The following is a 20,624-nucleotide window of genomic DNA, read 5'->3' as shown; positions in this document are numbered from 1 at the left end:
CCTCACCAGAGTCACAGAATCACAGGGGTTGGAAGGGACCTCAAAAGATCATCTAGTCCAACCCCCCTGCCAGGCAGGAACACCCAGAGCACATCACACAGGAACGTGTCCAGGCGGGTTCTGAATGTCTCCAGAGAAGGAGACTCCACAGCCTCTCTGGGCAGCCTGTTCCAGTGCTCTGTCACTCTCACAGGAAAGAAGGTTTTTCTGATGTTTATGTGGAACCTCCTGTGCTCCAGTTTGCACCCACTGCCCCTTGTCCTATCACTGGACATCACTGAGAAGAGCCTGGCTCCGTCCTCCTGACACCCGCCCTTAACGTATCTGTAAACACTGACGAGCTCGCCCCTCAGTCTCCTCCAGGCTGAAGAGCTCCAGCTCCCTCAGCCTCTCCTCACAAGGCAGACGTTCCTCTCCCCTCACCACCTCCGTGGCTCTAACCTCACCCCCCCGCACCCCGCCCTCCCCGCCGCCCTCGCAGAACCCGTCCCCGCCCGTCCCCCCGCGCCCCCCCCCAGCGCCGCCATCACCGCCCCGCCCGCCCTTCCGGCGCTGCGCGCGCAGCTGGCCCCGCTTCCGGCGAGCGGCCCCGCTTGCAGCGTCATCCTGCGGGGCCGGTTTGAATGAGACCCCGAGGGACGGGCCGGGGACCCGCCGCGCCCGCACCCGCACCCGGACCCGCACCCGCCCCGGGACCCGCCGCCCGCTGACCCCGCTCCGCCCTCCTCCTCTCCCCGCCCCGCGCTCTCGCAGCCCCCCCCGCCCCGCCATGCCGCTCTTCTCAGGTGAGTCGGCCCCGCCGCCCCGTTCCGTTCCCGCCGCCGCCCGGGGCCGCTGGTGCCTCCGCCGCGAGTTCCCCCCGCGCCGCCCCAGCCCGGCCCTTCCCGCCGCCGCCCGGGGGAGGCTCCTCCCGCGGCCTGCCCGTCCTGCTGCTGCGCCCCGGCCCCGCGGCGGGGGCTCCCCGGGACGGGCGGCCCGGCGGGGAGGCGCGGGCCTGGGCCGGCCGGGGCGCCGGGAGGGCTCCCGCGGCGGGGCCGGGGCCTGCCGGCGGGTGTCCAGGCCTGCCGCCGCGCCCGGCTGCTGCCCGAGCTCGGTTTGCTTGTGCTGCGCTGAGGTGAGCGCTGCTGGCCCTCGGGCGAGCCGGAATGCTGCGCCCGCGCCTCCGGGGCCGGGCGCGCCTGCCTCCGCTCTTTAATGCTCCTTTGTTTCCGTGTTAAAATCAAAGGGGTTAGCGTTTTCTTAACCTGCATCGCATCCCACTCTCTCTCCTTGCCGTGAAGAGGAGTTGGTAGCGTTGCCTGCAACAGCAAAACGTCCAGTGGCGCTTCTAGGAGCAGTTGCGTGTTTCGCTTCCACAGGTCTGGCCTCAGGGGTTTTTATTCCCCGAGGAGCAGATTGTAGGCGGCCTCAGTACACACCTGTGTCCCTGTTTCTCTGCTTTTTGGTTTGTGATTGGGAAATGGGAATCCTGGTGTCAGTATTAACAGGACTTCTCCTGAACTCTAACGCTTCTGTGTAAGCTGTGTCTTCTGTTCAAACGCCTGCTTCCTTTTTCTTCTTGTTTTCAAATTAACAACTTTCTCTTCTATTTTGAAAACATTTGGTGACATTTCGGTTGCAATCTCTGAAAAGAAGATGCTTGTGCTCTTCATCTTCCTCCTCTTGAGTACTGAGTTGTCAGAAACGATGACCCTACAGGATCACAACTGCTAACTCTTCTGCATGTTTAGCAGTGAATGCGTGACTGTTCCAAAATGCAAAACATGAAAACTATGGGCCTGATTTGTTCAGTGACAGAGTAGGTTGTCTTCCTGGAAAATGGGAAAAGACTTGTGCTTGGTAGGTCTGAAATATGCAAAAGAATAAATTGTGGGTTTTTTTTTAAAAAAATCAGAAGGTTTAAAAGATCAGAAGATACTTTCTGCTTGAAATACTGAAGAAAAACCAACAGTAATATGAATTGCTTTATAGGCTGGTTTAGACTAAGCTTTGATTTTTCCTTATTACCCATCACAAGCCCTGCATGCATCTGAAATCTGAAACTCCTGGGAAGGTTTTTTAAAACATCTTTCTTAAAGTATGATATTTCAGCCACTTGCTGTGCACATAGGAAATAACTGCATGCTATACTTTGCAGATTTTCACCAAAACTTCCTCTTGCAAAAGTAGCCTTGTGTGCCTGTGATAGCCATAGGAAGTGATCAAAGATGTGTAACTACACTATTTATTCCAGGCATTTTTGTCTACTCTTGGTTAGTACTAGCTTTGCTAAAGTGAAGTTAACGTGACTTTGTATTGTTCTGTTGTTTTGCTGGTGATCCCACTTCCAGCATCAAGACTTGCACTTCACCTGACAAAATTTCACTTCAGTTCTTCATTCCAGTCCTGCACCTTTTACTGTTATCAGGGCTTCTGGAGCTGTTGTGTGCATTTGCATGCAGGGACATTGTTTGTATGAACACTTTCAAAGCTGAGGGGGAGAGCAGTGACGGTGGTGTAGAGGACACTGTCAGGTTAACCTTCCGTGGGAAGGAAGCAGGAAGTGTGGTGTTTTATGGGCCTGGTCTTGATGCACACTTACCTCCTCAGGTGGCTCCACGTGAACGACACTGATAGCCAAACCCATGGCTCTCAAACTGTTGCTTTGCTTTTAAAGAGCGTGGTATTGTTTGTCGTTGAAGGAGAACAGAAATGCTGTGGAAAACTGGACTGGGGGATCACACATCTTAACTTCCTTCAGAAATTTGTTGGCAATGAACGGTGCCAAGAGATGGGGAGAGTTGCTTTTGAGCTGTTTTCATGGAGATTTGCCCAAATAATTTATCTTGCTATTAGACGTATTTGTTGCTTATCAAGTTTCTCAAGTATGTATGTTGCTTACAGTGGCTTTGTAGGATGTTTTTAGATGACTCGGACATATTATGTTCTGATGGCTGAGACACCTTGTAGAAAAGGTTTCCTTTAGATTGGTTATTGACAAGTTTTAGAGATAAAAGCTGTGTATTTTGAGGTGGTATAAAGTCTGGAATTTGAAATACTTGGTTAATCTTGGTAATTACATTTTTGTATATTAGGAAATAATCTCATTTCAAAACATTTTCTTTGCAGTTAATGTGAAATGGGGAAAAGAGAAATTCGATGGTGTGGAGCTTAACACCGATGAGCCTCCAATGGTCTTCAAAGCCCAGTTGTTTGCACTGACTGGAGTTCAGCCAGCTAGACAGAAGGTTATGGTCAAAGGAGGAACTCTGAAGGTAGAAATCTCTGTTTTTTTATATTATTTCTAACTTACATTATAAGAAGATGAACAATGCCAGTGTTTCTCCAGAAGATCTTTCATTTTATGTATTAAACTGACTACGCTTTTCAGAAATAATTCTGTATGATTCATTGCCTACTGCTAGAAAACACTGGCCATTCGTCGCTAAATGATTGGGAGGCACACTGCTGTTTTAAAACACTTCTTCACTCTTTTATATCAAACACTGCTCTGCTTGGTGGCTATTTTTCTGTTCCTTTTTAATGTTCAGAATCTGAATGCAACTTTTTGCTTTTTAGCTTATTTAAGGGAAGTTTCCTTGGCACTTCTTGGCTGGAGACTTTCTAGTGTGATGTGTTACAGGCAGCTTTCTTGCAGGAAGTTGTTTGCAGCTCAGCAGTGTTGAACAACAGATGAAAAACCTTGTTGAGAAGACAACTTGACTGCCTTGTATTTTAGTCAGACAAGACTTGATGTTGTTTAAATAGTTAATATTGTGGAATTGTGGATGAAACACAGTGTTATTAATATTAATGAAAATACTTGCTTGTCTTTTGCTGCAAGATAATTAACTCATCTTTTATTTCATTTCTAATACAGGATGATGACTGGGGGAACCTGAAAATAAAAAATGTAAGTTCTGAGGAATAACTACATTTTACTAGTTTGGTTTTTCTTTTGGCGTTTAAAGAAATGCTTCAAGTTCTTGCTGTTGCTGTTTGAATGAGTAGCTCTTAAAAAATCAGACCTTGATGAAAAATAATTTTATAGTTGTCATACCTAAGCATTCTAGCAGAGTTCTCACCATTGATTTTTAAAAAAACTTTTTTGTCATCACTAGGTAAAATACACTATCCTCCTGAAGTACTTGGTGGCATATCATTTCTCTATTTTTTACAACAAGTATTCTAGGTCAGACCAGTTGTCCTTCTGTGCTGCTTCTCTGTGAATATGACAATAAGCGATGTTATGTAGAGAGAATTTGTGAACCTGGGCACTCTCTGTGGTCCCTTGTGCTTGTAACATCCCTAGCATGGAAAGTCATGGCATTAAAAATCCTGAAGTTAGAGCTCTGCTTGTTTCCTTTTGTGTCAGCCTGCTGAAATTTGTTCTCTACTAAACAGCTGCTGTTTAAAAACAAAGCCATCAGTAATGGGTATTCATACCATCGAACAGTTCAAAAAGAAAACAAAAAATCAGTGTATTTGTGTTTCTTACCTATGTAATATAGTAACTGGGAATCCTAAAGGTTTTTGTGTGAGTTTTTTTGGTAATTTTACTTTCGGTAGGTATCCTGTAACATCTTTTTGGTGTGGGTTCTGCTCAGCTCTTCACTGAGCAGATTGAATTAGATTGCATTACTCTTACCCTTGTAATTAGTTCACGAGCACCTATTAGCAGCTTGTAGCTGCAGCTCTTGTAGCAAAGCCATTCAGCAGAACTACCAGTACATAATAGTCTTGCTCTTTTCTGCCTACTGTTATGCTAATTGGTGTCTTTATTAATTTTAATGATGTTATGTACAAGTTCTAGGGATTTATTTACACTGTCAAAACACTTTCTTTCCATCCTGTTGTTCATCCTTTTCCTTAGCACATTCTTTTTTAGGGCCCACATAGCCATTTTCTCCCCCTTTGACAGATCATATTGTATACATCTATCTGAAATGTTTCCCCAGATTCTTGGCTAAAGATGGGGGATATTTTTGTTGTTGTTTAGATAATTTTGAATTTGAGAACTTGAAACTCTGTGGCTTGAGAAGCTCAAACGCTGAAGCTTCTTTCAAATCGGATTTTAGCTGTGCTATGGTTTCAAGCTGTACTCTAAGACTTAGGGGAAAGAGTGAAGTGTTGAAGATACTTGATCCCTAGTGGTCCATCAGGAAGAGAGCTTTTCTAAGCACTTCACTTGGAGGTATTTAATGAATGTTAAATTTAGTCCCCATCAGAATCTTGCATGGTCAGGTAGCTGTATTTTCTAGACAAGGAGAAAGTTAAGGTACACCTTTAAGAAACAGCAGTGCAGTATCAGTTCTGTAAACTTAGGGAAAGATTGTGTTTATTTTTGGGGAAATAGCTGAAATAAATCAAGAGCTTAATGATTTTATTTATATTTTTTTAAGTGAATAACTGCCCTTAAATACTTACCACTGTTTTTACTGTGTTTCAAGGGGATGACCTTATTAATGATGGGTTCTGCAGATGCGCTTCCGGAAGAGCCGATTGCTCGACCTGTCTTTGTAGAAGACATGACAGAGGAGCAGTTGGCTTCAGCTGTAAGCATATTTCAGACTTTGGTGTCTTGTAAACCTTTGAATAATGGCAAGCTTTTAAATGCTTGCATTTGCTTAAAAATTGATTTTGAAACTCTAATGTCTGCGTAGCATTTATAGCTTCTCAAAGAAATGCAAATTTATGTTGATGACGCAGCTGGTCGCAGTGTTGAGAAGTCTGGGCTTTAAAATTAAAGTTGTATAGCTAATGTTGTTTTTTTCTGTAAGCAGGCAGCTTAGTAAATTTTCTAAAAATAGCCTTGCTGATGTTTTTGAAGACAAAGTTCTATTGCCCATGCTGTATTAATGTCCTGGACTTTGCTTGTTTCTCTGTGTTAGTAGTATTAGATAATTTTTTCTCTATGAAAAATGAAAATAAGTTTGATATTATTGGAATAGATTATGTGTTTTCTTTTATGTGGGTATGAAAAAGCATAATTAACAGTTTTTTTTTTTCATGAAATAACTTCTTTTTGAATTGTTTCCTTTTTTACAATTGGAGAGGCTTAATTTTCTCATCAGTCATTTGAACTAGGTAGGATCTCTTTGACACAATTAATTCCATGACTGTTGTCAACTGTGCATGCAGAATGGGAATATTTTTATGCATGTCTGTATGAAAACGGATCTACTTCAGTCTGTAATGCTTTCCATGGCACCAGAAGGTAGGAGGTGAAGGATATTTATGCATTTTTTGAGACTAACTATATGCACAGACTTTGAGGTAACTGAGACAAACAGTGAGATGATTCAGTATCGGATAACATGTTGAAGAAGTGGGGCACATTGCATTTCTCTGAGTAAAATGTTTGTTTACATCCAAATTCAGTTGTCTGTGCTGCATGTGCTCATTAAAAATGGAGCACACAGCTAAATGAATTCTCTTGCTAAAATAATTCAGTGGTATCGGTATGCAGTACTACTTCAATTTCATTAAACTATGTGCTTTTCCCTGACAACTACTCAGATATGCAGGATGAAAAAGGGAAAAAAAAAATATAAAAGAAAAATGCTATTATATTGTCATTTATAGTTGTTTCTGAAACTGGTCAGTTTAGTTATTAGTTTGCTTTCACATTTGTCAAAACTTTAGAAATCCAAGTTGCCTGAAAGGATCAAATTAGTGATCTGTTGCAAGCTTCAGGAGAGGAGTTCAAATAAAGCTTTTGTTTCTAACTATGAACTTGATCACATTCAGAGTTTCACTGAAAAACTGATTTTGATTAAAATGTCACTGTTTTCTATGAATGTATTCATGTGGAAATTTCATGGAAATACAATTTTAAGGTCAAAACTTGAATGAGGTCATAATTCCATTTTCCGAATGTCTGCCTGCTTGAAGAATACGCTCATAACATGCACAGAAAAAATACCTCAAAGCATCCCTGGATGTGCTCTAAAAGCACTAAATGGTGAAATGATTAATATAATCAGAAAATGGATCTGAAAAATTTCATAAAGCTTGATGGAATATTCCAGATTTTGCACGTCTCTGATAATTCCCTTTCTTAAAAGCTTATGTCAAATGACAGCGTTTATACAAAAATGGTTGCACGTCTCTCTCAGACCTTCAAGAACCCTTGTATGTTTTTTGGTAGATGGAGTTACCATGTGGATTGACAAACCTTGGCAACACTTGCTACATGAATGCTACGGTTCAGTGTATCCGCTCAGTGCCAGAAGTGAAAGAGGCCCTTAAAAGGTAGGGTTCAGTACAAAAATATCAGGACAAAAATGTTTTCTTTACCTTACAAAATAGATACTTTGTGCGACACTCATCTTTACACTGGTATGGATTATTGTAACAGTTTGTTACTCTTCAAATCTATTCAAGATTAACATAGTGATCGATTAAAGTTTATCCTATGGCTGTGTTAGTCGGTACTTTTTAAAGAACTTAAGACTGTATTTCTTGGAACTGTCTTTTAGTGGAGAGAATGTGGTTTGCCTAGCTAAAAATTAGTCTGTATCAAGACTGGTTAAAATGCTTAAACAAGCTACTGAACTCCTAACCCTGTTTACTAGTGTTAGTTTGTACAGTCTTGCTCTGTATAAAAGAATTGTAAGGGAGTCCTGTTCCTTTGAGGAATATTTTTTTAATGGCTGTGTTGCAAAAGGTGTTTTTAGGCATGAAATTCTGACTTTCGGTTACCAACATTTGGTGCTTGGAGGTACAGCAGGAAGCTCTGAGATAGGAGCATGGGTGGTATTGTGGAGACAAACTGCAATAAGCTGGAGTTGGTGTTATGTGAATGTGTAGGAGACAGAAGACATGCCCTTATGGAATTTGTTTCATTTGTTCTAATTGTAGAATAACTTTCCGGAATATTTTTTTTTTGTTCTTATGGGCTGAAATGTGAAAATGACCATTTTTTTTGGTGAGGAATTTACAAGAAACTTGACAATTACGATGATAGGTGGAGAAAAGAATACGTGGCAATGTGAGCCTGAGTTTCTCCTCCAGATCAATTATAATGAGAAAACCATCAGTATTTGAAAAAAGTGAGGATTAGGTAGACCATTACCATCTTAGGGTTAACTTAATTAGTTTAAAAAACATAGCTTTCTTGTTACCTTGGTACTGAACAGGATATTCTAGATTATTGTAAGCGGTAGTTATTTAAGTACTTACACATTTTTCTTCATTCTATTAGCAGGTGAACATTAATTATTTAGCACTGAGAACTGTTTGTGAAGTACAAAACCTCTATTTTAAAGCTTTTTCTTGTTTCATTATTACCCTTTTAGAAAAGTCTGTTTATTTCCATTTAAAGGACTTTTGAGTTACTGCACTGAATCAGAGTCTTTGACAAATTTAGTGTATCAGATGTCAAAATGTACCCTATAAAACTGGCAGACTGCAATACAAGATGTGGCCTGATAGTCTGTGGGAAGTCAGATTCACAGGCAGCTGCTCTGTTTTCCCCTGGAGACTTAGCCTGTGTTTGGCCTTCCTCTGCTTGACAACAGCATGGAAGGGTATATGGCAGTGGAAGAGAGGTGAAAGAACTGACTTGGGAAAGCTGACTATTATGGCTTTATTTCTCACCCCCTGCTCTGTTGATCTCTGCAAGGAGAGTTGTTTTGTAGCATGTCAGGTGGAAAGTTTCCTGCTTGTCATCTAGCAATGGACAGAATGTTTAAAGTTTAGTCTTGAGATTAAAGCATGCAGGAGACCCTCCTTTTGCTTGAGTGCTCATATGCTTTGAGGAGGCCATCTGTTCCTCCTGCAGCTGGTAAATTAAGATATCATTCAAACAAGAGTGCTAAGTTCTAGTAATATGGGTGGACACCTGTGCTTTTTCAGTGTAGGACTTATCTCCCTAAGAAGGATGTTTCTCCTCTCTCTCTTTTGTCTGTGCTTTGAAGGGAGGAAGGAAGCCTGCCCTCCATCTCTGCATTTTATCTGCCATCTCTCCTTCAAGGTGGTTTTTAGCATGTGTCAGAAAAAGCTGTGGCAAATGTTTCAGAAATGGGGTAGCTTTTATTCAGACTTTTTCTCAGTTTCTTTAAAAATAGGTTGAATTTTTGAGGCAAAAGGATTAGAGACACAGCAGTGATGTGTCCAGACTTCTTAGTCTGCATTTATTGTCTCAAGGATGCCAGTTTTCCTTTGCTTCCATGCAGTGCTTGTAAAATAGCTGAGACTTTCAGGCAAGTGTGAGTAAATCTTATCTACAGTTACTTCTGTTTTGGTGATTGATTTCTTTTGATACATTTAAATAAATCCAGCTGCTTCCTGTTTTCTGATTAAAAAGCTTGGCTGGTCTTCTTGATTGTACTTAATTGCATACAAAGTATTTTTATTCTCTTTTAGGTATGGTGGTGCCTTAAGAGCTTCAGGAGAAATGGCCTCTGCTCAATACATCACTGCAGGTTGGTGTTTAGAGTAGAGCATAGGTTTAGGCTGTGTGATTTCCTGCTAACTGCAGATGAAAAGCTCTACATATTTTTTTTTTTTTTTAGTGCATATTTCTTAGGAATTTCAGATCTGCTAGCACTGGAGGATTCATTTTACTCTGTTGTTTGTGTCTCTAAAGGTTATTCTGACCATAACAGCAAAGCATACATCGCTGCATGTTAGCTGCACACTAGGAAAAAGATATTGAAATATGACCTAGGCTCAGATATAAACCATTTGTATCTCTGGTTTGCATGTAGGCATAAAGTGATTGGAACTTCCTAAAGCAGACTGCATCCATCTGTTGATCATTTAGTGTAGAAATATTTTAGTGTACAGTACTTTGTTTCACTTAATGGTAGGCTGATGCCGTTCTCCTAGAATATATATTTCGTTTTTTTTTTTTAATGTGATTTACTGGCTGAGCATTATTGCTGAGGTGGTAGCATGCTTTACCATTGGTCTTAGGTTTACCCTAAAAATCCAGATTTCATAAGTGAAATAGAAAGTAGTGTCTTCAAAAGGAAAGTTGCTCAGTTGTGGTGGTCTGAGTGCTTACAATGTGGGAGCTCACAATGGCCCCGTATCTCCAAGTTCTAACTAGAATTCTAGTTAGACCCCTTACACTTGAACAAGGGTACTACTTGTCCACTTTTTCTTTTTTTACTCTATTTCATTGCCCCACTAAGATGCTGGGCCAGGACACTGGGATTTCTACCAGTCCATTTAAGGAAAAACAAAACAGTATAAGGAAGGAAAGGTCCAGTTTGTGGGTATGCCTGCTGATCGAATTTTGGGGTGGTAAGTTCAATGGTTACTCTATACAGCCATGCCTGCCCCTCCCCTTTTCACTGCCTTTACTTTGTGTCCCTTGTTATTTTTATATATATTTTTTTTTTTAAGGTGACAGTTCTGCTTTTTAGGAATCTTCATAGTTTAAATGATTAGTTGATTCTTAGGTGCTGAGCTGGTCAAGAACTCCTGCATGACACTTACGGCATTTTTTTTAATTGCTGTGTCATATCAGTTGTCTGTCTTATCAAGGTCAGTGAAGATATTTCTTAAAGAGAGGAAGCAACTGACCTTGGTTCCTTGTAATCTTGCCTATATTCATTTATTCAAGAGTATCATTCACTCATCTCTCCACTTGTAAATTAGTGATCATGCAGACTGTTGCCTACCTCACAGGATTGTTGTGAGGATTAACAGGTGTCTCTGAAGTGATTTTTGGATTTAAAGTGCTTTAACCTGGGTAGATAAGACGTAGTGTGTCTGGAGCAAAAAAGAGCCATGTGTATTGTCATGCAGTCAGTAGCATGGAATTGCACATAGTTATGAACTTTTCTGCACCTGTGCATACACGTATCTTTTTTTCCTGGGTCTTAAATTAAGCATGAGTATTTTCTAGATGTTTTAGTTGGAAAAAATGGAAGTTTTGATGAAGTGTAAGTTGCTCTAGAGGATAGATCGTCAATGCCTGCTACACATTCTCTAGGTGTAGTCCTCTTGTATAAACATGTTCCTCAAATGAAATCTTTACTGCTCAAAGTTGTTTTGGTTTTTTGTTGTTAGCAGCCAGCAAAGATAAGGCACTATGTGCCAAACTCTCAGAATTGCCATCTTATGCTTGCAAAATCGTGTTCACAAATGAGATCTTAGGTGCACCTGTTATGACACGTGGCAATTTTGGTCCTGCTTTGGAAAGATCAAATTGGACACTGTTAAATGATCAGTCTTTAAATGTTGCTGCTGTTTCACTATTCTTTTTAAACTTCCTGCCATGTTTGAATTGTTTTTCCACTTCTGAAAGAATTCACTTACTTTTTCTCCAAGCTCTTAGAGACTTGTTTGATTCCATGGATAAAACTTCCTCCAGTATCCCACCTATCATTCTCCTGCAGTTTTTACATATGGCCTTCCCACAGTTTGCAGAGAAAGGCGATCAAGGCCAGTACCTTCAACAGGTAAAGAACCATTAGTAGCTTATTGTTTGAAAATTCTATAGTACATTGGAAGTTTAGAACAAGAGTATTTTAAATTCTATTTATTTATTAAATTCTATTCTCCCATGAAAATAATTTATTCCATTAAAGTATTTGCTTTTGTATTGTATAGAAAAGTTGAATGTAATATCAAGTGCTATCTCTGAAAATGTATGGTGGAATAGGGAGAGATTCTTAGTTAAGGAATCCTTTGTTTTTATAGTGCAAAGATTGATGAGTTTAATTACTAAATCATAACACTGCTAGTCAGATTTAACATTCTGTTCCCTTCCTAGGATGCCAATGAATGCTGGGTGCAGATGATGAGGGTACTACAGCAGAAGCTGGAAGGCATAGAAGGTGATACAGTTATGGAGGTAATTGTAGTCTTACTCTAGCCAGAGTTAAGATTTGTAATATTGTACTTGTGCTTCATATATTTTTAGCTAATAATTATCTTATTGTCTTATTTTGTGAGTTCTTTAACATGTGTATGTAGTTCAGTAAGTGAAATTCTTTCTGATGTGTCCAGTCAGCATAATGGTACCTGTTTCATGTCAGCAGTGCTATGGAATGTGCTATAGGAATACTTTCTCTTTAGGCTTTGTAAGGCATGTGTTGGACCAGGGTGGTGATGACTGAGTATGCAGGAGCTGGCCCTGATAACTTGTGAATTTAACACACAAGAACTCTTTCTGAAAAAAGTGTATTATTTCAAACCTGATAAGAAGTTACTTAATGTTTTTCCCAAGACTTTACTGGACTGACTTTCTTCTTTTTCTGTAAACCTTTTTCCGGGGAGTGTTGAGCAGTGGCAAAAAATCTGATAGACTACTCTAAAATTTAAGATGGATATAAGTTGGGAGGGAGGGAGGTGTGACTTCCTGATTGAAATCTTACTTGCTAATATGCTTTGAGGTGGCTTTAATAGCGTGCTAGAAACGTATTTGTTTTTAAAGTTTTATATTGTGTAGGGAGATTGACTAGGAGAAAATGCACGTATAGATATATGAAGGAAAAGGCCTTAAAGAATTTAAATCAGTGGGGTTATTTTATCTGTAAAGAAGATTGTCTTTACGTGCTATTTAAAGTTAAATCATAAGAAAATTTGTTTTACAGACAGACTCTGGAGCTACAGCATCTTCTAAAAAGAAGAGTTTAATTGATCAGTTCTTCAGCATTGAATTTGAAACAGCGTATCCTAAAGACTAAGGCAAGACATGAAGAAGGATAATTTCACACTTTAGCAGTTGACTGCAGTGAGCATGAAAAGCACCCTTCAGAATAGTATAGAACATAAAAGTGTGTGTTGGGGAAGAGAGGGAATGGTGTATTGCAGGAGTACACAGAACTTCAGTTTAAGATTGTATATACTTTGAGAGAGAGGATGATGTAGGAAGGGAAGCTAGTGGAAATTTACGGGAAGGTAGTGGAAATTTACAGAAAGCCCTCCCCCCCCGAATTTATATATCAGATTTCCTCCCCAGAGAAGATTACCAGTTATCTACTTGAAGGATGCTGACATGTTGTATCCAAATAAAAGTAATCATTGTTCTAAATGGCCTTTTTTTTTGGCTTGTAAGGGAGTGTTGCTGATGCACTTGGCATACTAAACATGCACAAAAGATAGCTTGATTTCTAGAGATGCAGCTGCCAACTTTATAGTAGCTTTTTTATAGTAAGGACAAAAAACATATGATCACGAGTCTCGCATCTCATGCTAACTATTACCCTCTTCCCACTTCTCCACTCCAAAATCCCAGCTTGTCCCAAATAAAAACATCCCCTTAGATGATGTACTGCATCTCATAGCTAGGTAGTAATGAAAAGGCCTTTTTTAAGGGAAGAGTCATGCCTCTCTCTTCCTGTATTTTGATGTTTGACATAGTTGGGAGGAGGGGGCGAGTAGCTAAGGAGTGATGCACAGACCAGTGACACGAGGAAGAGACTTGGTAGGAAAGTAGTGTTGCAAACCTTCCAGGTGTGATTATGGCAGCATGTGTAGAATAGAGGCATTCAGAAGAGTTAGAAAAATATCTAGTTAGGAAGTGGATGAGAGAAAAAGATGGGGGTAGAAGTATGAAAAAGAAGGGTTTAGACAGAACAATTAGAAGAATATGTAGAAAATAATGAAGAAACAGACTTCATTTCAATGAAGAGTACATGAATGAGGCAGGGAGAGGAGGCTGTGTGTGTTGAAGGGAGAAAGAGGAAGTCTGGCCAGCAACAGGAACAGAAGAACTTTATTAATTGTAAACAACAATGGAGCATAATGTTGCAGGAAGGCTTCATAACTTAATATTGGCACCCAGCTAGCATGATTTGTGTCATGGGGGTTGGCTGGTGAGGGGGAGAAGTATAGAACAAAGCAGGCCTCACAAGATTAAATGTTGATTAAAAACTTACTTTTTTTTTTTGGTATGCTGTCTGCCTGAGCTGCTGCTTATTATTAGACACACAAAGGAACAGATTGGTTAGAAGGAAAGGCTGTTTCAAATCTTCTTTTTGATATTATGAGAAGTAAAAGTAGTATTGGTGCACAAGCACAGGATTAGTTTAAATTACTGTGCTGTTCAGCATGTTGTTTTCACTGGAGCAATAGTTCAGCTCTTGGTGCATGATGGTTTTCCTTAATTTTGTGAAGCATGAAATGTACAGAAGCTGAAGAAGAGGAAGTGACTAAAGGAAAGGAGAATCTGCTTCAGCTTAGCTGCTTCATCAATCAAGAAGTTAAATATCTGTTTACAGGACTAAAATTGGTAAGTTACCACAACTGTTATTAACTTAAATTCTAAATAACCTGTGGTTTCAGTCTGTGACTTGGAATTGGGGTCTGCTGTCCAAGCTTTATGAAGTTCCAAGATTTTCTTTGGTGTTCAATGGGAAGATGGCAGTGAAAATGAATTGTGTGTTAACATAAAGCAGACTTCATCAGAGTGTTTTCTTGACCCTGATGTGATCCTCATGCAGGTAACCAAGTGCAAGCCAATTTGCTACTTGTTTGTTCGGTTGGCTTTCTCTTCAGACTGAGCAGTATCATGATTTAAGCATGCTGTAAACAATTCCCAAAAAGTCCAGAAGTCAATTTTAAGATAGAGTGGCATTTTGGTTGCTGAGAAAATCAAACAGATGATGGAACAATTACATTTAATTTTACTGTTTTTGAAGTAATCTTTTAATCAGCTTTTCTGTTTTGATGAAATCTAGGAGGAAAAATAAGAAAAAATAGTTAATGCTCACAAATTAAGAGTATTATGAAAAAAAGGACCTCACTTCCAGGCCAGAAAAAGGTCTTCTAAAATTCTTATGCTGGATTGGCTGTAGCAAGAGAGTCACAACATTAACAACCAAGCGAGACTTTCCCTGAATTTGGAGGGTCTCTGAAAGCAGATTGTCACCACCTGTCTCCTTATATGCAGCTCTGTCTGCTTTAGACTGAGAGTTGAGATAATGTACAAATATTCCCATCAGAAGAAGCTTCAGATTTTCTTTAGTTGTGTTCCAAGCATGACATGATGCATACATAACCAAATCCATTTAAAATTCATTACCAAATCCAGTTGCAAGCTCCTACAGAATCACACTTTCTGCAGTTAGAAACCTAATGTTGTCAAGGCTCAGGAATGAGCCTGGAGCTGAACGAATGAACAGGTATGGTCTTTCTGCCAAGAAATTTCATAATTCTGTGCATTGTAATGGCTGATAGCAACAGAAGAGACTGGCAGAACAAGGCTTAGTTTATGGTTGCTTATCTGTGCTGTGCTTTTCTTTCAGCTATGCTTTATGGTGAACATGTGTGTTATTACCTTTTGTTTTTAACAGCGTCTTCAAGAGGAAATCACCAAACTCTCTCCAACCCTGCAGAGAAATGCACTCTATATCAAATCTGTGAGTGGTGCTTTTGTTGCTCTCTTTATTATTCTTGTCAACTGTCAGTTTTCTGTCCCAAAACACAAAGTATTCCTGCAGCAGCATGTGATTTATGTTCTAAAACATCTGAATATCCACTACCAAGAAATTTAAGACCAGTTGAAAACTTTTTTTTAGTACACCGCTATACAGAGCTGCAGATTAGGAGGCCTTGTTGCATTCTTATGTGTTTGTGCACAAATATGTCCCCAGAATAGCCTTTAATTCAGGATGAGCAGTGTTTAAGGTGTAAAAGATCTGTGAATATCTAAAGTAATAGCTTCTTCTGACTTTTTTTTGTAGTCTAAAATTAGTCGCTTGCCAGCGTACCTGACTATTCAGATGGTTAGATTTTTTTACAAAGAGAAAGAATCTGTGAATGCCAAAGTTCTTAAGGTGAGTAAGTTTTCTGCATATTCAAATTCAGTTCCTCTGTTTCTCAATGAGTTTTTATTGTAGGTAGACAACTAATCCTTGAAGCCTATTTACTAAATAATTTGCTTTTAAATTGCATTTAAAAATATTAACAGTGCAGTTTCTTTGCTTAAATACAAAGTAGCTTTGTTCCCAGTTGTGATGGTGTGTGGCAAACCGTACTTCCAAATAGGCTGGGGCAAGAAGTGAGGGACAGAAGTGAATTTGCTCCCATACTGTTAAGGATGTTTATTGATCTTTCTTCATCAGTGGTTCAGAGGAGAATGTTTAATTAAGGAAAGGGCCATGCTTTCAGTAACTGGACAGTTCTAAAGTTGGTGAGAAATGTTTATGGTAACAACACTTCCTGTATTACTTATTTTAGATGTCTGACTTTCTGACTGACAAATGCAAGAACCATCTAAATGTTCCAGTTTTGCTTTCTCTTGGCCTTGGCTGATAAACCTCCTTGGCTGCCCAGGGAACATCATGCTAGATGATGCCTGTTCCTTACAAGACAAGCAAGGGAATAAAGCCTGAAGGCACATGATAACTATTTTAGAAGTTTGGGTAACACAACGTTTTGCAAGTGCACAGTCATTCTGCATAGGTATTTCTGTAGTATAAAAGTATGACAGCTGATAATAAAGAATCTAAATATTTATATTCGATGTAGTAATTCATGATGTTTTATTTGTACTGAATAAGGCATTCTTCTGTGAAGGTATTGTAGCCCTTTAGATAAGTACAGTCAGCAACATTTCTGTAGTTTAAGTTGTCATAAATGTGATGTTGCACTTAGTGTTCTCATCCTATGGGAGAACACTTTCAAGGGGAGTACCAAATTCTCCTAACAATCTTTATGCTTTTTATTTCCTAGGATGTTAAATTTCCTCTTATGTTGGATGTGTATGAGCTGTGTACTCCAGACCTTCAGGAAAAAATGGTTTCTTATCGATCAAAATTCAAAGATTTAGAAGATAAAAAAGTAAATCAGCAGCCAAAGAATGTAAGTCTTCTGGCAGTTTCATGGACGTTTGGTCAAATAAGTCGTACATCTGAAATTGGGTTACAATAAGGACTAGAGAATAATTTAATTCCTTAAATATATTGTTTTCTTATTTGGCATTCAAACACCTTGATATTGAGCTTTAGATTTTTTTGGTGGAGTTTCATGAAAATACAGTATCTGCTTTGGTATGACTGCTGGATGAGAAGTGTTAAATGCTGTAGACAAACATCTTGCTTACATTTCGATTTCAAAATGTATTGAAATGCAGTGCTTCTCCTTACCAGTGTTATGCCTAAATGTTTTCTCTGAATGACAGAAAATTATTCTCTTCAAGCATCATTGCTTGCTGGTGGGTCACTGTTTAGTGGAGTATAGGTCACGATTTCCTCCTTGCCAGCTGGAAAGGGGTTGTACAAGAGAGTACTACGTGTTTGACTGATACCATTTAAGTACTAGTGAGCTAAAAGTTTGTATCCTAAAAATTTGGTAAATGGTTTCATCTCCTACCCTGTCTACATCCTCTAAAACTGACTTGCCTTTCTTCAATGAAGGGAAAAATAGAAGAGCTGTAACTGTTGTTTTTAAGCCATGTTTTTTTCAAGCTTGCTTATTCCTCCTGGCCTAACTCCTCTAACAGTTTCATTTAATAGATTTGAGTAAGACTTGCATCTCTTTTTACAGTTAGGAGCAAGGAAAGAGTGCTAATTTTAAACAGAATGTCCTGGCATGCAGAGTGTCTCCAGTCCTTTCTTGTTGCCACTTCTGCTGTTAGTAGGTCCTTAACAAGGAATAAAATCTTCAATTTCAGAATTGTTCTTGTGCTTCAAGCCTGTAAATCTGGTGGGTAAACAGTCTAGGCAATATGTGGGCTTGTTCAGATTAGGCTTTTGGATGTCCAGCTAGAAATACAGCATAGTAATGGATCTTGATTGAAGCTGAATAGAAAATGTTTAGGCTTATCTTTGAATGAACGTGCTGTGATTGTGCTAAAGGTTTCTCAAAACCATTCCACATTAATTCAGCATATTCTGTTTTTCAGTCTAGCAAAAGTGATGGTGCACAGAAAGAAGTCAAATATGAACCGTTTTCTTTTCCTGATGGTGAGTACAGGATATAAATCTATTTTCAAGTAACTTTCTGTTTACTCATGTTTAAGTTTATGTAATTGTAGGAATATTTTGAGAACTTAAAGGGACCATCTAGTTCCACCCCCCCTGCATGGGCAGGGACACCTCCCACTAGATCAGGTTGCTCAGAGCCCCATCCAGCCTGGCCTTGAACACTTTCAGGGAGGGGGCATCCACCCTTTCTCTGGGCAACCTGGGCCATTGACTCACCACCCTCATGGTGAATAATTTCCTCCTGATGTCTCACCTGAATCTGTCCTCTTCCAGTTTAAAACTATTAACTCTTGTCCTATCACTACAAGCCCTTGTAAAAATTCCTTCCCCAGCTTTCCTGTAGGCACCTTCAGGCACTGGAAGGCTGCTGTGAGGTCTTCCCAAAGCCTTCTCTTCTCCAGGCTGAATGGGGGGCTTGGAGCATGAATGCCCTATGCATTCACCCTCATGTCGAGGACACTGTGCAGAAATTATTGTGGAGGTCTGGTGTACCCAGATTGTTACCATCCACTGCTGCCTGAGGCTTGTGTGGCGCAGTATAGGGGGGTCAGGGGGCTGTTTGACTAGCTGGAGGGCACAGTGAAAACCTGTTACATGCTGGAGTGCTGGGAAGTGCTGTTAGGATGTGTTGGGGACTGTAACACCCTTCTTGGTACGTTGGGAATTAGTGACTTTTTTCCATTGGAAAATGGAATAGTGTAACTGAGCTGACTGTGGAGTGGTTGATGCAGCCGGGTGTTCCCAGCAGCGGCACCGTACAGCCCATGCTCTGCACCTCTGTCCTTGCAGTTTCATGGCTCCCCTTGGATGCAGACAGCAGCTGGTGTTGGAAGCAGGTATTGGCCCAACCCATCCAGAACGTTCACTGACCATACCTGGTGGTTTTAATGCTTTATGCTCCTGCATTTGCATTACACCCAGGATACTTATTTATGTCACGGAAATGGACAACATGCTCAGTTTCCTGAGGGGCTGTCCTGGCTGAGAGCTGCTGCTTCTGGTTCACAGTGATTTAGACTGTGCTCTACATGGGGTTTCACACACCAATAGTGCTGCAGTGGGGCTGGTGCATCTTTGGGTTGTGTGCTGTTAAAAATGCTAAAACTGCTCATGGTAAGGCTCACAGAACCGTTTTCCCCCCTCTTCTTTCAGATATTGGTTCTAATAACTGTGGCTATTATGACCTGCAGGCAGTGCTCACACATCAAGGCAGATCAAGTTCCTCTGGACATTACGTGTCTTGGGTTAAAAGGAAACAAGGTAAAAAAACCAAAATCACAGCACTCTTAACCACCTTTCACAGCTTCTTTCATGTAAGTGGCTTCCAGCAGGCTTATATTTTGTGTACCTAAATTACAAATAATCCTCTTGTTTGTCTTGCAGATGAATGGATTAAGTTTGATGATGATAAAGTCAGCATTGTTACACCTGAAGATATTCTGAGATTATCTGGGGGTGGAGACTGGCATATAGCTTATGTTCTACTCTACGGGCCTCGCAGAATTGAAGTAATTGAAGATGAAGCTGAACAGTAGTCTTCAGTTTTAGTCGTTCTGCCTAAGTGTGAAATAAATGTTGATTACTGATCACATCTTTAACCCCAGAGCTTTAGCAAGTGGATAAATCATTTGTTCAAACCTTTTCAGGTGAAGAGGGATATTGTTTCAAAACTGATCCATGTACCAATTAGTCACTGCTGGACTGGACTGCCCACTGTGGTGGTGACAACATCTAAAATAGCTTTAATGTCTTGCAGAAGATATTTTTTTTTTTTTAATGAGCCTCTGCCCGCACCCCCCCTCTAATCTCATCAAGTATTTATTACACACCCGTTCTCACATTTGTTACTCTTGCATGGTTTATACCACAGTTCAGTAGCAGTCCATCCTTGGCCTTACCTGGCAGTTTTGTTAGGAAGGCAGAAGAGAAACTGTTGCCTTGTTGCGTAACTCAGTGCTGCTGCCCATAGCCAACAGCCATGGCTACAATCAGATCTTTGTCCAGCCTGACCTGCCCATTCAGTCTGTTCTGTTGCTGGCATCTCATGACCTTGAAATAAATTGTGATCAATAATGTGTCTCCATTAAAACCAGTTCATGTCTTGGTAGTGTAGTTAGTATGTGTTTGTTTTCACTTCTTGGGCCACTGCTGATGAATGTCTCAAAAGTTGTGTAATAAAGCCACTTTTTTAAAGCCATAGGGATCTATCTTCTGTCCTGTTACTCTTTACTTGGTAAGTCAGGTATGGTGGCTGCAAAACTGGGGTTTGCTTACTTACGGTGCCTTGTGTTCCTTCCCCACAGGAGTGCAGCAGCTCTCTGCTGGTGGGAGGCTGCAGTGAACAAGTGTCGGTGTTGGCTGCAGCCTGGACAGCACTAGGCCAGCAAAAGGACTCAGCCTCTCTGTAGGGGCTCTGGTTTTTAATGTGTCCCACTCCTTTCTGGGAGAGCCAGTCCCTATTCGTAGGAAATGCCTTCAGTTATGTCTTCACTGACAGGGAACAGTGGGGTGAGTTTTACTGTGCCTCGCTTGCTTGGAGAGGACCTTCCTCTTCTACCCTCCTCTGGGGACACTGGCTTCAGTTCCCAGCTACTTTTTCTGCCTCACAACTTTGTGTTGCTGGTTGTCACGCTGCTGCCCTCACTGCACAGCTTCCTCTGGGAGCATCCCAAAGGCCTAGGGCTGTATTTTAAACCAAGTTGCATGATGCTTAAAGGCTTCCTTCCATGAAGGAAGCTGCACTGCAGCACTGGC

General features: G+C 40.5%; 1 protein-coding gene across 1 annotated transcript; it reads left to right on the top strand.

The window, feature by feature from the left end:
• Positions 1-572: 572 nt before the first annotated feature.
• Positions 573-20,067, top strand: USP14 (ubiquitin specific peptidase 14). The gene is made up of 16 exons (XM_051610486.1): positions 573-785; positions 3,109-3,254; positions 3,860-3,892; positions 5,430-5,534; positions 7,130-7,233; positions 9,349-9,407; positions 11,266-11,396; positions 11,711-11,791; positions 12,534-12,610; positions 14,059-14,173; positions 15,237-15,302; positions 15,627-15,719; positions 16,618-16,746; positions 17,789-17,849; positions 19,023-19,130; positions 19,254-20,067. The coding sequence occupies exons 1-16, from the start codon at positions 770-772 to the stop codon at positions 19,403-19,405; spliced, it is 1,476 nt and encodes a 491-aa protein (XP_051466446.1). The 5' UTR covers positions 573-769; the 3' UTR covers positions 19,406-20,067.
• Positions 20,068-20,624: the final 557 nt, after the last annotated feature.

Source organism: Apus apus, chromosome 2 (genome assembly GCF_020740795.1).
Source record: "Apus apus isolate bApuApu2 chromosome 2, bApuApu2.pri.cur, whole genome shotgun sequence".
Classification (NCBI taxonomy): Eukaryota; Metazoa; Chordata; class Aves; order Apodiformes; family Apodidae; genus Apus; species Apus apus.
The sequence above is the reverse complement of the archived record's forward strand: the minus strand, read 5'-3'. Positions and strand labels throughout refer to the sequence as shown.